The sequence below is a fragment of the Geotrypetes seraphini genome, chromosome 1, assembly GCF_902459505.1.
Source record: "Geotrypetes seraphini chromosome 1, aGeoSer1.1, whole genome shotgun sequence".
NCBI classification, from domain to species: domain Eukaryota; kingdom Metazoa; phylum Chordata; class Amphibia; order Gymnophiona; family Dermophiidae; genus Geotrypetes; species Geotrypetes seraphini.
Window position 1 is genome coordinate 318,624,751 of NC_047084.1, and position 14,765 is coordinate 318,639,515.

The following is a 14,765-nucleotide window of genomic DNA, read 5'->3' on the forward strand; positions in this document are numbered from 1 at the left end:
TCACACAAACCCCCGTTCTCCGGGTCCACATACAACTGCTTATAATATTGCTGAAAAATCACACAGATGCCATCATCCGTATGTACCCGCTGACCCCTATCATTTCGCAAAGCCATGATCAACCACGACTCCCATTCCGGAGCAACCAGATGAACCAATAATGTCCCTCTCTCTCTCCCGGATGCAATACACCCCACACATCAACCAAATCCAGTAATTGTTCCATACTCTGCAACCCGTGTGCACCCGGAAGCCATCCTGCGCTCAACCCTCCCCCCCCCTACCCGAGCAATCAAGACTGGGGTCCCAAACAGCATTAAAATCCCCTCCCGCCAACAATGGCTCCCCTGAATATTTGAAGAAGGCAGCCAACATCTGCTTCTGAAAGAGGGGGTCAAAAACATTTGGAGCATAAAGACACCCAAAAATAATCTTCTGTTTAGCAAACTCTTCCCGACAGATAACATAACGCCCGCCCACATCACTATCTAATAATTCAAGATTAGACACCACCCCTTTCTGAAATAAGATGACCACCCCGTTTTTCTTATCCACCCCGTCCGCTGCCACATAATCCCCCACCCACCATTGTTTAAGCTTCCTGCAATAGGGCCACATCAACCTTGTGCCGCTGTAGGTGCTGCAATATTTTAAATCTTTTGATGGGTGAGTTTATACCCCCACGTTCCAGGTCACCACCTTAAGTAGGTTTATCCCATTCCACCCACACTCTAAACATCCCCACTCCAATCCCGAACCTGGCCAGCCCAGCCTCCAGCCACGTCCCCCCGTGATCTACCTTACCACCCATAGAATGAGATTTGTCCAAACTCCAAGGCTCCAGTCCCCCAAGTTACTTGCAATCCAAGGTTTTATTGTATTTTAAAAATGGGCCTCTGTGTGTATAAATGCCAAATTTCTGCCTATGCATCATTCTGAAAATACCCACGTAAATTACAAAGCTCTTATTTGCAAAGGGGGTATACACATGAGCATAACATAGGCAGGGCTCAAACTTACAGACGTAACTTGCAGAATACTGTAAGTTATGCATGAATCAATAGCATTTAAAAGTGAACCTTTAGACCAGCTCTATTTCTATCATTAAAAGCTCACGCCTAACTTTTAGACATGCATTTTTGCTGTTACTCTAGAATTCTAAAAAGAAAAGCAGGACAGGTCAGGATAGACCTGATGTTGTTCAGTCACAGTGATCAATATCTCCATCACCAAAGCCAATCTGCCGAGGCAGCCAAAAAAACAAACATGATTCTAGGAATTATTTGAAACAGGGTTGGTAAACAAGACTGAGAATGTTATAATGTCTCTTTATTGGTCCATGGTACTCAACCTGAGTATTGCATTCGATTCTGGTCACCTTATCTCAAAAATGATATAGCAGAACCAGAAAAGGTTCAAAGAAGAGGGACCAAGATGATAAAGGGGATGGAACTCCTCTCGTATGAGGAAAGAATAAAAAGGTTAGGGATCTTCAGCTTGGAAAAGAGAAGAGGGGAGATATGATTGAGGTCTACAAAATCCTGAGTGGAGTAGAACGGGTACAAGTGGATCGATTGATTTTTTTTTTTTACTCCATCAAAAATTAAAATGACTAGGGAATACTCGATGAAGTTAGAGGGAAATACTTTTAAAACCAATAGGAAGATATATATTTTTCACTCTGAGAATAGTTAAGCTCTGGAACACATTGCTAGAGGATGTGGTAGAAACAGCTAACATAGCTGGTTTAAAAAAAAAGTTTGGACAAGTTGCTGGAGGAAAAGTCCATAGTCTTCTATTGAGACAGACATGGGGGAATCCACTGCTTGCCCTGGATCAGTAGCAAGGAATGTTGCTACTATTTTGGGTTTTTGACAGGTATTTGTGACCTGGACTGGCCACCATAAAGATGGAATACTGGGTTAGATGGCCTTTAGTCTGACCCAGTAAAGCTATTCTTATGTTCTTACCATTATATAGCACATCCTGCTGGAGGAGATCCATGAAAGACTGCACACTGATTCTGATACTTCAAGGCTTGAGCAACCTGTGGTTGTCAGGAGGGACTGATAACTTGAAGGAGCATGTCTCTACTGTATTGATTTCTAAGCTATAGTGTTTATATATTAAAACTTCTCAGTAGCTCTTTTGCTGAAGAGGTAAATGAAAACTTCTTTCCGTGACAGAATGACTAGAGAGAAATGATTAATCAAAGAGATTGACTCTGTGGAAAAGACCATTAAAGAGATAAATAATTTAAACAAGTTCACAATATAGCAGCCAAACAGGTTGCTAATGTGAAGGCAGTGTTCTTTTCTGATAAAATTTGAGATTCAAACTTAGATGCAATCATTTATGAGCAATTCCTTTGCTTAAAGGACCGAAGAGGATTTTATGGAATAAAATACTGGGAAACTGCTTTATTGGCACAAAACTTACAAGAGAAGTTGATCAATTGTTTAGAATAGATTCTGGATTTGAAAGTTTATATGGTTGCACTGTAAAAGACAAATGCCGTACGTTTCTGATAGCTTTCTGTGTAGAATCAGATAGGGATTTATTGAGGAGCTTGGAAAGAAAAAATACACACTTTGATATGTTCAACAAGTTCAGTTCTGAATGAATATGCTGCTAAATTATGTAGAAAAAGATTTGACCTGTTCATAAGAGATTGGGCTGGATGCAATGCTCCCATTCTTGTTGAAAAAAATATAGATATATTATTTATTTATTTAGCCCGTCTTCCCAAAGGAGCCAAGAACAAGTTACAAGAGTACATTCATATTACGAGGACATACTTCAGTGAGAAATACAGAGTTTACAGCATTTACAGCTTAGACAAAGGGTCTTAGATTTCAGCATTTACAGTGTGGACATAACATATAGACTTAAAATACAGACTTAGGGCTCCTTTTACTGAGGTGCGCTAGCGTTTTTTTAGTGCGCGCAGGAAATTACCGCGTGCTACGCTTCTAGAACTAATGCCAGCTCAATGCTGGCGTTAAGGTCTCCCGCGCGTGGCAATGTAGCGCGTGCTATTCCGCACGTTGAAGCCCTAGCGCACCTTAGTGAAAGGAGCCCTTCGTGGACATGGAGGTAAAGTAACTTTCTTAGCAGGGGGTGCATCTTTGAATGTTTGAGAATGTGGTACCAATTATGGTTGTATTAGCGGGTGGCGAGCGAGTTTTAGTGAGATTGCATTTGGTGTATTTGATGGAGTCTTTTCAATCCATCCGTCAGGGATGTGGACGCGGGTGGTTAAGGAGCTGGGTTTGTAAAGAGGAAGGTTTTTGCGGCTTTTCTGAAGTTCCAAAGGCTGTGTAGAGATAAACTAAACTAAAATTTAGGCTTTGTATACCGGGTCATCGACCAAAGGAAGCTCGACAGGGTTAACAATAATTAATTTAAAAAATATACCAAAAGTTGCAAGGGAATTCATTTTTAAAATATTTTGCAAATAGGAAAGTTTTTAAAGATTTACAGAAGACTTGGAAAGGACTAGGACATCGCAAGGTTAAAGGAAATTCATTCCATAGTTGAGAAAATGTAAAACCCAAAGAAAGACTAAAATTCTTGATTCCTTTCCTAGAAGGGAAGGAAAGCTTAAATTGTTGGGTACCTCTCACATAGGAAAATCTGTAAACGTTCCATGATAGAGGAACAAAAGGAGCAAAAATACCATATAAAATCTTAAAAATAATATATACACATTTAAATTGAATTCTAAGATGAATCGGAAGCCAGTGAAGGCTCAAAAACAAAAGAGTCACGTGGTTGAACTTGCACTTTCCATAGATCAGCTTCACAGCAGTATTCTGAACCTTTGAAGACAGATCTAATGGAGGGGGGGGGGGATAGTGTGCCATAATTTAGTAATGAGTAATAAGAGCATCTTCTGGCTGTTTCAGACTTGAGTGAACGGCCAGGTAGCAGGATCAGCCGTTTTTCTGTTTGGGATCAATTAGTGCGCCTTAGTAAAAGGACCCCTCTATGAGCGTCAGGAGCAGCACAGAGCATTCAGCGCGGCTCCTTGCGCTAATAACCGCTATTGTGATTTAGTAAAAGGGGAGGATGTCAACAACTGTAATTAATCCAATGCAAGGGGGAGGAATCTTCTATAGTACTGTGAGGCTTTGTGCTTTGTGTTTTGCAAAGGCTCTGCTTGGAACTCTTCTGTCGATTTTTCTGATATTAATAAAAGGCCTTTTAAAATGGAACTATGGTCTAATAAATGAAAACCAGAGAAAACTTTCAACATGTTTTCCTTTGTGGTTTCCCACTGAAAGAAGTACTTAGATAGAATGATTGCCTCATCCTGTCCTGGCTATATCTCTGACCTACTGCAAGCATAAAGGGCAGTTTCATAACTGCATGCCTGCAGTTATACAAGTATTGTACACTTAAATGCAGCAAAAAGTCTGGTTCATCTGATATGTGCAAATGCTTGAAGCACTATTTTATAAGGGTGTATGTAAATGGGATAGCATGATAATTGTAAGGGAGTGTAAATGTGGACCAGTCCTGCAGGAACCCTTCAATCCATAACCCTAGTCCAATGTATCACAAACTGTGTGCTACGACACACTAGTGTTCCTCCTGAGATTTCAGGTGTGCTGTGACACACTGGGGAGGAGGAGAGGTGCTAGCTGACTGCCTACAGGACATGCCTCTCACGGTGAGAGTCACATCCTGAAGGCAATCAGCCAGTGCCAGAGCCTCACCTTCTCTCCATGCGTCTTCCATTCCATCAACCCCCACTGGCGGCTCAAGGACCCGTCTAGAGGGCCTTTGCACATGAGTGGGCATCGATGTGATGATGTCATGCATGCGTGTGATGTCATCGCATCGACGTCCATGAACTTCCGCATGCCACAAGCTGTGGCTATTACATTTAGTATGCCACAGCTTAACAAAGTTTGTGAGACACTGCCCACCAACCCAGCCAGCTGATTAACCTCAGCTGTCTCCATGACATCTTGTGTGTCTGTCTTGGCTGTTTAGATTGTAAGCTCTTTCGAGCAGGGACTGTCTTCTTCTTTGTGACTCTGTACAGCGCTGCGTACGTCTTGTAGCGGTAGCAGTAGTTTTCAGAATCTCTGCAACGAATATTCAGGGGAGAGATTTGAGTGCAGTGCAAGAGGTGCATGCAGTCTCTCTCATGAATATTCACTGTGGATATCCTGAAAATCTGACTGGCTGCGGGTTCCCCCAGGACAGGTGTGGGAACCACTGATGTGGATAGAGAGTAGGCAGGACATAGGCCTATCTCCAACGTATGCATACAATGTATAAAATAACTGGCATGTGTTGCTTGTCACACTTAGGTGTGCCCATTTACGCTTCCCATAGACCACTACAGGTTTGTTAGTATTCTATATCGAAATCTGGGTGCCCAGATGCCATTACAGAAAAGGCACTCCCCACACTGCATCAGGGCACCTAGATCTAAGCGCTCCTTTATAGACCTGCCCTGTAGTTAGCAGACAGTTTTTGGCCCATTTAGAACCAGAAAATATTGATTGATAAATGTGAATTATAGCGTAATACTATTCAACCGTTACCAGCAGCTCAGATCCCATCAACAAAAATTATTGCTCCTAAATGGTTTTTAAAAATCTCTAAGCTGCTGTTCTGCAGTTTCACCTAGCCTCTGGGATCAAGCACGTAAGCTGTCTCACAAATTATATGAAATTGAAATTTACTATATCATACAGTGCATGAAGTGTTATTCTTGCCTTCATGGTTAATAGAAATAAATGAAGTAAAGAGTTTGTGAGTTAGTTTATAACCCTTGCTAACATGGCTGTTTCCAAAAGCTTGGGGGAGTTACCAAAATGTTGCTTAAATGTATTTTTTAAAGGAGCTGGTAGTGGAATATGTAATTGCCATATGCTGTGTGTCCTTTGAAAGCATCACATTTTAGAGAGGGGCTATAGGGTTCCCAGTTCACAGCTGAGAAGGGCAAGCACGCTTTCCCAGTGGTCACTGACATTTTATTGACATAAGGGATTATTTCTACTATGTCTTGATCATAACTCCAGCCCAGATTTACTTCTTAAAATAATCCTTTTCCTTCCTGCATTGAGGTTATAAAAATCTTGGTATGTCTTCCCTTTTATGTGCAAATAACTTTCTTCAAGAAAAGAGTATAGTTCAGTGAGTGCAATCCGACACCACAGTACATCAACATCAAAGGGCAAAACTGTATTCTGGAGATGTTCATCTGTCAATCTGACGCTACTCTGAAGATTCTATTAAAAGCCAATAGTGAAATTAGGAATCTACATATATTTTGCAGGCCCAGCACAAGATATTGTTTATTTGGATTTTCAAAAGGCATTTGACAAAGTACCTCATGAAAGACCTCTGAGGAAATTAGAGAGTCATGGGATAGGAGATTATGTTCTACTAGTCATTAAGCCCGTTACATTAACGGGTGCTAGAATATGTCTATCTGTCTTTCTTTCTTTCTATGTCTCTCTCTGCCCCTGTCTCTTTCTTCCTTTCTTTGTCTCTCTCCTTCCCACTGTCTGTCTGTCTTTCTTTCTGTCTTTCTCTCTCCCTGGCCCCCTTTGTCTGTCTGTGTTTATTTCTTTCTGTCTCTCTCCCTGCCTGCTGTCTTTCATTCTCGTGCGCTGCCTGCCTGGCCCTCTTTTGTCTCCCCCCCAAAGCAAACCAAGATTGCTCCCTGGCCCCCTTTCCCTCCCCCCCCCCCACTTCCCTGTGCAGCAACAGCAGCATTCCCCTCCTTCTCTGTGTAGCAGCAACAGCATTCCCCCCTTCCCTGTGCAGCAGCATTCCCCCTTCCCAGTACAGCAGCATTTCCCCACACTTCCCTGTACAGAAGTAGCATTCTCTCCTTCCCTGAGCAGCAACATTCCCCCCTTTCCCTGTGTAGCAGCAGAATTCCACACCCCCCCTTCCCTGTGCACCCACCCCTTGCCTGCTCCCCCTGTTCCCTTCACCCGTCCATCAGCATTCATTTCCTGCATACGCTCTACTTGCCTCAAAGAAAAGCACTGCACCGTGTTGTTGCTGGCCTCGGTGTCTTCTCTACACTGCGGCCAACCCTAGCGGAAACAGGAAGTTGTGAGAGGGCGGGGCGCAGTGGAGAGAAGATAGTGAGGCCAGTGGTTAAACGCTGTGAGTAGGCGAGAGGGAGGAGGGGGAAAAATAGATGGCGGCAGGGGGGTTTGGAGGTCGGGGTGCCGCTCGCGCCTGAAGATTTTAAAAGCTCCCCTGGATCGGTCTGCCCAGCTCCTTACCTTAGTTGAAAGACGCAGCGGCGGCGCCTCTTCGCAGGAGCAGGGCAGACCGAAGAACAGCACGGCCGATATCCGCCGCGTCCGACATCTGCCTCAGGGAAGGAGAGAGTGTTTCCCGCGCATGCACACTCCTATCTGAGGTGCCCTACAGTGCACGGAAAACGGAACACGCGATGGGAGTGCGCATGCGCGGCTTAGCCTTTTATTATATTAGATTGTGGGTTAAGAATTAGTTAAAAGAAAGAAAACAGAAAGTAGGGTTAAATGGTCAATAGTCTCAATGTGTTATGGTTACCTTCGACTCGTGCTTGAGTGATAGCAACTTGATGAGTTACAGATCTAAAAAGAGATCAATTTTGTGCTAGTCCAGTAAGGTCCTCTAGTGTCATCCCCATGGATGTTTCCAGGTCACCCTCTTCACTGGGTTCCTTCGATCTTCCCAAACGTAATGTCCTTCTCCAATGATCTTTCTCTTCTGATGGTGTGACTAAAATAAGACAAGTCGTAACATCATCATTTTGGCTTTGAGTACCTTTGTTTTCGTGTTTGATCTAGGGAAGCCTTTCCTAAGGTTGAACCATACTATGTTGTGGTCGCTGGAGGCTAGAGTATCTCCTACATTTTAAGACCATGCTGCTGCTGTAGCCCAAAGCATCAGGAAACATTGGCATATTCTCCAGCTTCACCCAACTTTTCAAGATCCTCCACGTATCGCATACTCTCGTGCTAAGAACATAGCAGACTACGTGGTTCATTCTAGGTACATCGCGGACCGGAGTAATTCTATCCGGGAGGGGCAACATTTAAAATGTAGTGATACTTGTGACATATGTAAAACCACTATCGAGGGAACAACGTGGAAACATCCTATGACCCACAAAGCATATACCTTCAAATCAGCCACGACTTGCAAATCTAAGTGGGTTATATGTGTTATTATATGCTCTTGTCACATGATATATGTGGGACGTACTCAAAGAACCATCAAAACACGTCTTATTGAGCATCGCTCACGCATCAACACACAATCGATGAGTTCTCCCCTGGTACCTCACTGTATTCAATTAGGTCATGCTTTTCAAGACTTACGCTGGTTCATTATTGAACAGATATATGAGAACTATCAGGGGGACAAACTATCCTTGTTACAGCGTAGGGAACAGTACTGGATCAGCTCCCACTGAACATAATGAATATATTGAATGGCAGCACACTTTTTAATTCTTTTTCTCATATAAGGAGTAATTTTGCTTGTTCGTCGTTTTTTTGTTTTTGTTTCATTTTTTATTTTTCGCTTTTTATTTCCCATTTTTTTGCTTTGGAGCCCGTGTGGGGAGATGTGATCCCCTCCCCCGCGGTTTGTGTCAGTCATATGATACGTTAATCTAGTGACGTTCTTGAGTCTGCAGTTTAAATTGGAGGCGTTCATTCCGGTCAAGCGCCATTTTCTGCTTTGTCAAACTAAGCTGTGCCGGATGATTTGGGGGTCACAGCGCAGTCCAGCCGTTCCTGAAGAAGGGGGTGTTCACCCCCGAAACGGAGTCCCGTTGGACAAACTTGTCATCTGCTGGCTGTCTTTTCCACGGAGAAGCTAAGTACTTCCAGTTGGTTTTTGCTTTGTTGGAGTTGGACGTTTGATATTTACACTTTGGCCCCCTGGATAAGGGGTAGAGACAATTTCATTGAATTGTAGAGTGTGTTTTTTGATTTGTTATTTATATTTTTTTCACACTCAGCACTATTTGTGTGCACTTTCATCACTTAATTCACACGGAGAGAGCCCGGGGATGTTTCACAGTTAACACCCTTCTGGGTGTAAGCCAGTGACAGCCATTACCTCTAGGAGTTTCCAGCGGGAGGCTGTGTGACTGAGGGCTCTCCCAATCACCGAATTTCTATTATTTGGTTGTTCTTAGAGCAGATTTACTATTCTTTGACTTGTCTCTCCCCCTTATCCAGTTCTATTTCTTGGGGTTTGGGAGCTCTTGTTTTTCCTGCCCTGTATTGGTAGCATGGAATATTGCTACTCCTTGGGTTTTGGCCAGGTACTAGTAACCTGGATTGGCCACCGTGAGAACGGGCTACTGGGCTTGATGGACCTTTGGACTGACCCAGTAAGGCTATTCTTATGTTCCTAATCATATAATCAAAGTTTGTATATGTATTTATTTAATTCATTTTCCATCCTGTTCCCCCCCCCCCCCCAAAAGAGCTCAGAATGGGTTACAGGTTAACATACATAACATACAGTTAATAGGTTACAACTTGCCATAGTTATAATACAAGGGGCTCCTTTTACGAAGGTGCGTTAGGGCTTTAATGCACAGAATAATGCGTGCTAAAATGCCGCGTGCACTAGCCGCTACCACCTCCTCTTGAGCAGGCGGTAGCTTTTCGTCTAGCATGCGCTAATCTGGTGCGTGCGCTAAAAACGCTAGCGCACCTTCGTAAAAAGAGCCCAAGGTTTGTTGTTTTTTTTTTCCAGTACAGTTTTTATCCTAACTCAACACATACTAAGGTTCTAATACCTAATACATCTAATACATAATATACAGTTTACAGGTTGCAATTAGCCATAGTTGCTGTGCAAGGTTTTTCAATTCAAGTTTTTATCCTAACTTGACACATATTGAGGATCTTGTATCAATATACATTTCTTTGTAACCTATCAGTCATAGGTAGGGGAGTTAGGTGAACCGTGGATTGAAGACAAAGTTTTATTTTATTTTTCTTTCCAGCTTATGATTTATCTTTAATCTTATCTATTGTTTTGCCTTTTGTCTTTGTTTTGTTCTATTTCTATCATTTAAATTTCTCCAGAATTCTACTGTTCAATGGCTCCCCCTTCTGCTTCTATTCCTTTCTCTCCTCTCTTCTACCTTCCAAAGTATTTAGATCAATGCTGTCTTGTTAAAATGTTTATTTTATTTTTATTTTTCCTCTAACTCTACTTTTCACTTCTCTATTACCCTCCAGGTACTTTAGTTAGATTGTGAGCCTTCGGGACAGTAAGGGAATTTTTCAAGTACCTTTCTTATTTCTAATCTTAATGTATATTTTCTGTAAACCGCTTAGAACCTAACGGATGTAGCGGTATATAAGAAATAAATTACATTACATTACATTACATTACATTACATTACATTACATTACATTACATTACATTACATTACATTACATTACATTACAACAGGTATGTTTTTATTGCATTCCTAAAATTGAGGAGTCTTTCAAGGGATCTAATCTAGATCTGAAGTACTTGTAAATGCAGTAACATATATTTACCAATACTTTAGATCCAGAGCTAAAAATGTAAAGCCTTATATCAGTAGGAGTTGGGGTCGGAACTGGAGTCGGAGTCACAAAGTTGAAAAATTAAGGCGTCAAAGTTTTAGGGTACTATGCCTGGTCCAAAGTAGGCATCTTTTAAGTAGATATGAGGCAATAAGGAGTTAAGTAAGTTGCCCAAGATCAGAAAGAGCTGCAGTGGTGTTTGAACCAGGCTTGTCTAGTTCTCAGCCTGCAGCTCTAACCATTAGACTACTCCTCCCAAGCACCCATGCCTGCCTGAGAAACTCCATAATCTCTACTCGTCCTGTTTGTCCGTAGACTAGATTGTAAGCTCTACTGAGCAGGGACTGTCTCTTGAATGTTTTAATATACAGCGCTGCGTATATTTAGTAATGCTATAGAAATGATAAGTAGTAGTCTTCCACACTGTAAATGCCATTGCCCATATACATTTTATGAGACTATATAGTTCATGACATGAAGTTTCCCTTTTGTATTTTTTTTTTCTACAGATACATGGCTATCATTGATCCTCTGAAGCCGAGGCTCTCAGCAACGTCTACTAAAGTGGTGATTGGCAGTATCTGGATTCTGGCATTCTTGCTTGCCTTTCCTCAGTGTCTTTACTCCAGAACCAAAGTTATGCCAGAGAGAACTCTTTGTTTGGTTGCCTGGCCTGGAGATGAAAAACATTTTACGTAAGTTTGTTTGTATGTATTTTTTATGATGGCATTGTGCTTATTCAGTATATCTTATAACATTATAAGCTTCATTCAGACATTCCCCAGGTGTTTATTGTTCCTATCCATCATTATGTCTTCTGTCCTATGACCTAATGTTTTTCTAAAAAGGCTGAAATCCCAAATTCTTGAGAAATAATTTATAAAGCCTGAAATTTACTTTTCACTGACCCTGAAGCTAAATAGTGAAATCTTCTCTGAAAATCTTGTATCATGTGAATGTAAATGCTTCCAAATAGTAAAGGACTTTGCTTTTTATTATTTTAATTCCTGACCAGTTCTTTCAGGGGAGGGATTTATATATAAATAATTTTCTGACCGATAAATTATTTAAGCAACCCCAACTAAATCAGAGGACAAAAAGTCCAAATAAAAGCACCGGAGCAAGAAGCCAAACAGGATCAGAAAAATAACTCCAGGCAACAATTCAGTCTTTCAAATGTTGTACATAAACATATGAGTATTATAGACTCCCAAAGCGCTCAGAGAAATTGCTCAAACTTGTGAGACCGTGAAACCAATCTAGGCCAAAAAGGTTTGCTGGTCAATGGCTCAGTTCTCAATGACTGCACTTGTAGTAACAGATATTTGTAAATGTACATCTCTCATTATTGAAAATATCGTGCTCTTAATATAAGAACTTATCTGGCAATGTTTGTCTTTAAATCAGATGTTCAAATGGACATATTGAACACCTCTCAGGTGTTGAATTCAGGGTTCTGACGTGTTTCGCAACTGGTGCTGCCTCAGAGAACCCGTTCTAAGCACATCTTCCAAATTCAGTGTAAAAAAAAAGACAGTTCATAAGTTTAAGCTGCGCATTTCTGATGTTTAAGATGCTATTACATTTGTTTCACACACTTTTTTGATGTTTGTAGGGGTTGTTCTTTTTTTGACACTGGATTAAGAAATATTTTGTGCACATAACCTTTTATTGAGGGGAAAAAAAAATATGGTTGTGATTTGTGAAAAATGCCTATTCTACTAGTTCAAAAATGATCTGAAAGGTAACTTGGTATAAGACCATATAGGGCTCCTTTTATCAAGTCGCGCTAGCAGGGTTAACATGTGCGACTATTTATCACGCGCTAACCTCCACACTGGCTAAAAACTACCGCCTGCTCAAGAGGAGGCGGTAGCGGCTAGCACGGCCGGCGGTTTAACGCACATTATGCACGTTAAACCGCTAGCGCGGCTTTATAAAAAGAGCCCGTAATGTTTTATAACAAATACAGGCCAATTTAAAAATTATTCTTGCCTTTACCGGAAGCGGATGCAACTTTTGATAGTATGATGTTACATGTTCTGATTTTTTTTTTAGATTGAAAATTAGATGCACAGCCGTATTTTGGATGACTCACATCCTCTTAATGATTTTTTGATAAGAACCTAGATAAATGATGTTACAATAGTCTAAAGTACTCAGAACCAAGGACCTAACAATCAATCTAATAACCAGCGGCACTGCCCAGTTAAGCACCATTGAATACTGGCAGCCCAGCTGGCTTAGAGTGAAGCCTAAAAACAAAAGGAATTGACCCCAAAATATCCACAAAGAAGAAAATCCAGAGAAAACCAAAAAAACTCTGTGGAGTGACGATGTTCCCAAATGGACTTTATTTGAAAGTATCAAAGTTCCAAAGGTACACTAAAATCATCCACATAAAATAATTCCATCCACATAAAAGTAAAGTGAAGCCTCTCATGGCCACTTTAATCACTTTGAATATCAGTCCCTATATTTTCCATGTATGATCTCTGTAAATCTCTGTGAGCAAGTCATTGTGCCAGTTGCATGATATCTCTCCAGAAGGTTTGTACGTATTTTGTGGCAAGTCCACCATATATTTTTGAAACTGTTTCATGGTAGTCCTATTATTAAGCTTCAATTTACTGATTTTTACTTTACCTTATTCATTGTATTTACTGTGAGGGAAATTCTAAAACCGGCACCTAAGTTAACTGAAGAACACCGTTAGACGTGACAAAAAAATGGTGAAGTTGAAGCATCTACCAGCAATTTCATAAAAGGCGTCAAAATTGCACCTATTTTCAGTGCCTACCTTTGCATGAATTGTTCCTACATAGGCGCTTTAGGCTGCCAAATGCCAAAGTAGGCATGGCCAATGCTAGAGGTGGTGTTAGACATCCTAAAGCGCCTATGTATGCACGATTCATGCAAAGGTAGACGTCAAAAATGTAGGCCTGGAAAACCCTGGCCTACATTTCTGGTGCCTATCTTTCCCGTAAGTGTGATTCTGAAACTGGCACTGATGCATGATTGACATGCAATCTACAACCACTTTTAAGGCAGCTGCCAATATCAGCGCTGGTTACAGAATCTGGCCCTGCATGTTTATTACATTACATTACATTACATTAGGGATTTCTATTCCGCCATTACCTTGCGGTTCAAGGCGGATTACAAAAGGTTAGTTTAAAAAAAAACAGAGTTACAATGATTAGCTAGAGAGGTAAGTTGTAGGTCTTATAAACATTTAGCAGGTTGTTGAGGGTGAGGTGGTTTGTAAAAGAGTTAATAGGTGGTCATAGTGGAATTTCTTTTGTTATTATTAGTGCAGTAGTGGGTAGATCAAATGTCAGTTTTAGATTTACTAAACGGTCGTGAAGTTATTGCTGCTTCAGGAATTTCTTGAAAAGTGTGGTTTTTATTTCTTTTCTGAACGTCCTATAGTCTGGGGTGGTCATCAAGAGGTTGGAGATCTGGTTGTCCAGCCTTGCGGCTTGAGTGGCTAGGAGGCCGTCGTGTAGTTTTGTTCTTTTTACTTCCTTGATTGGGGGGGGTATGAATGGGGCGTGCGTTTTTCTTTGTCTTGTAGTGGGTGCTTGGATGAGGCGATTGTTCAAATATGATGGACTGTCTCCGTGTAGGGTTTTGAATAATATGCAGTAGAATTTGAATTGGATTCTTTCTTGGATTGGAAGCCAATGTGAGTTGATGAAGGCTTCAGAGATGTGGTCATGTTTTTTCAATGAGTAGATGAGTCTCAAAGCTGTATTTTTATATTTTATATTTGGTCTTTTACTACTGTTATGCTGTTAACAAAATTGCACATTTTATGTTGAGTTATACCTGCTATATACCACTGTGGGTGAATATTTTCATTAAGGTAGTTAATAAATCTTAATAAAGAGTAGTGATATCTATATATAAATAAGTAAACATATTCTGTTCTTTCTCCTGACCTATCAACATAGAATCAACATTCTATTTATGCCAAGGGTAAAAACATCCATGTTGTAACCACTATGCTAGAATTTATCTTTCAAAAGGGAAACTATGAAAAAGTGAGGGAAAAACCCTAGATATTGCAAATAAAAAGGCAAAGGGTTTATCAGACATAGATGTAATTTTAAAATTACATCTTGGAAGCCCAGATCAAATATGTTCCATACACTAAAAAGGGCAAAGGGAAAGTCAGTAACCACCAGCACTGTTAAAAGATGA

General features: G+C 40.9%; 1 protein-coding gene across 1 annotated transcript in view; it reads left to right on the forward strand.

Moving 5' to 3' along the window:
* TACR3 (tachykinin receptor 3) overlaps positions 1-14,765 on the forward strand; it is a 254,838-nt gene that overhangs the window by 101,644 nt on the left and 138,429 nt on the right. The window contains exon 2 of the mRNA XM_033956793.1: positions 11,069-11,254. Within this exon, the coding sequence (XP_033812684.1) occupies positions 11,069-11,254 (186 nt within the window). The remainder of the gene's footprint in view (positions 1-11,068; positions 11,255-14,765) is intronic.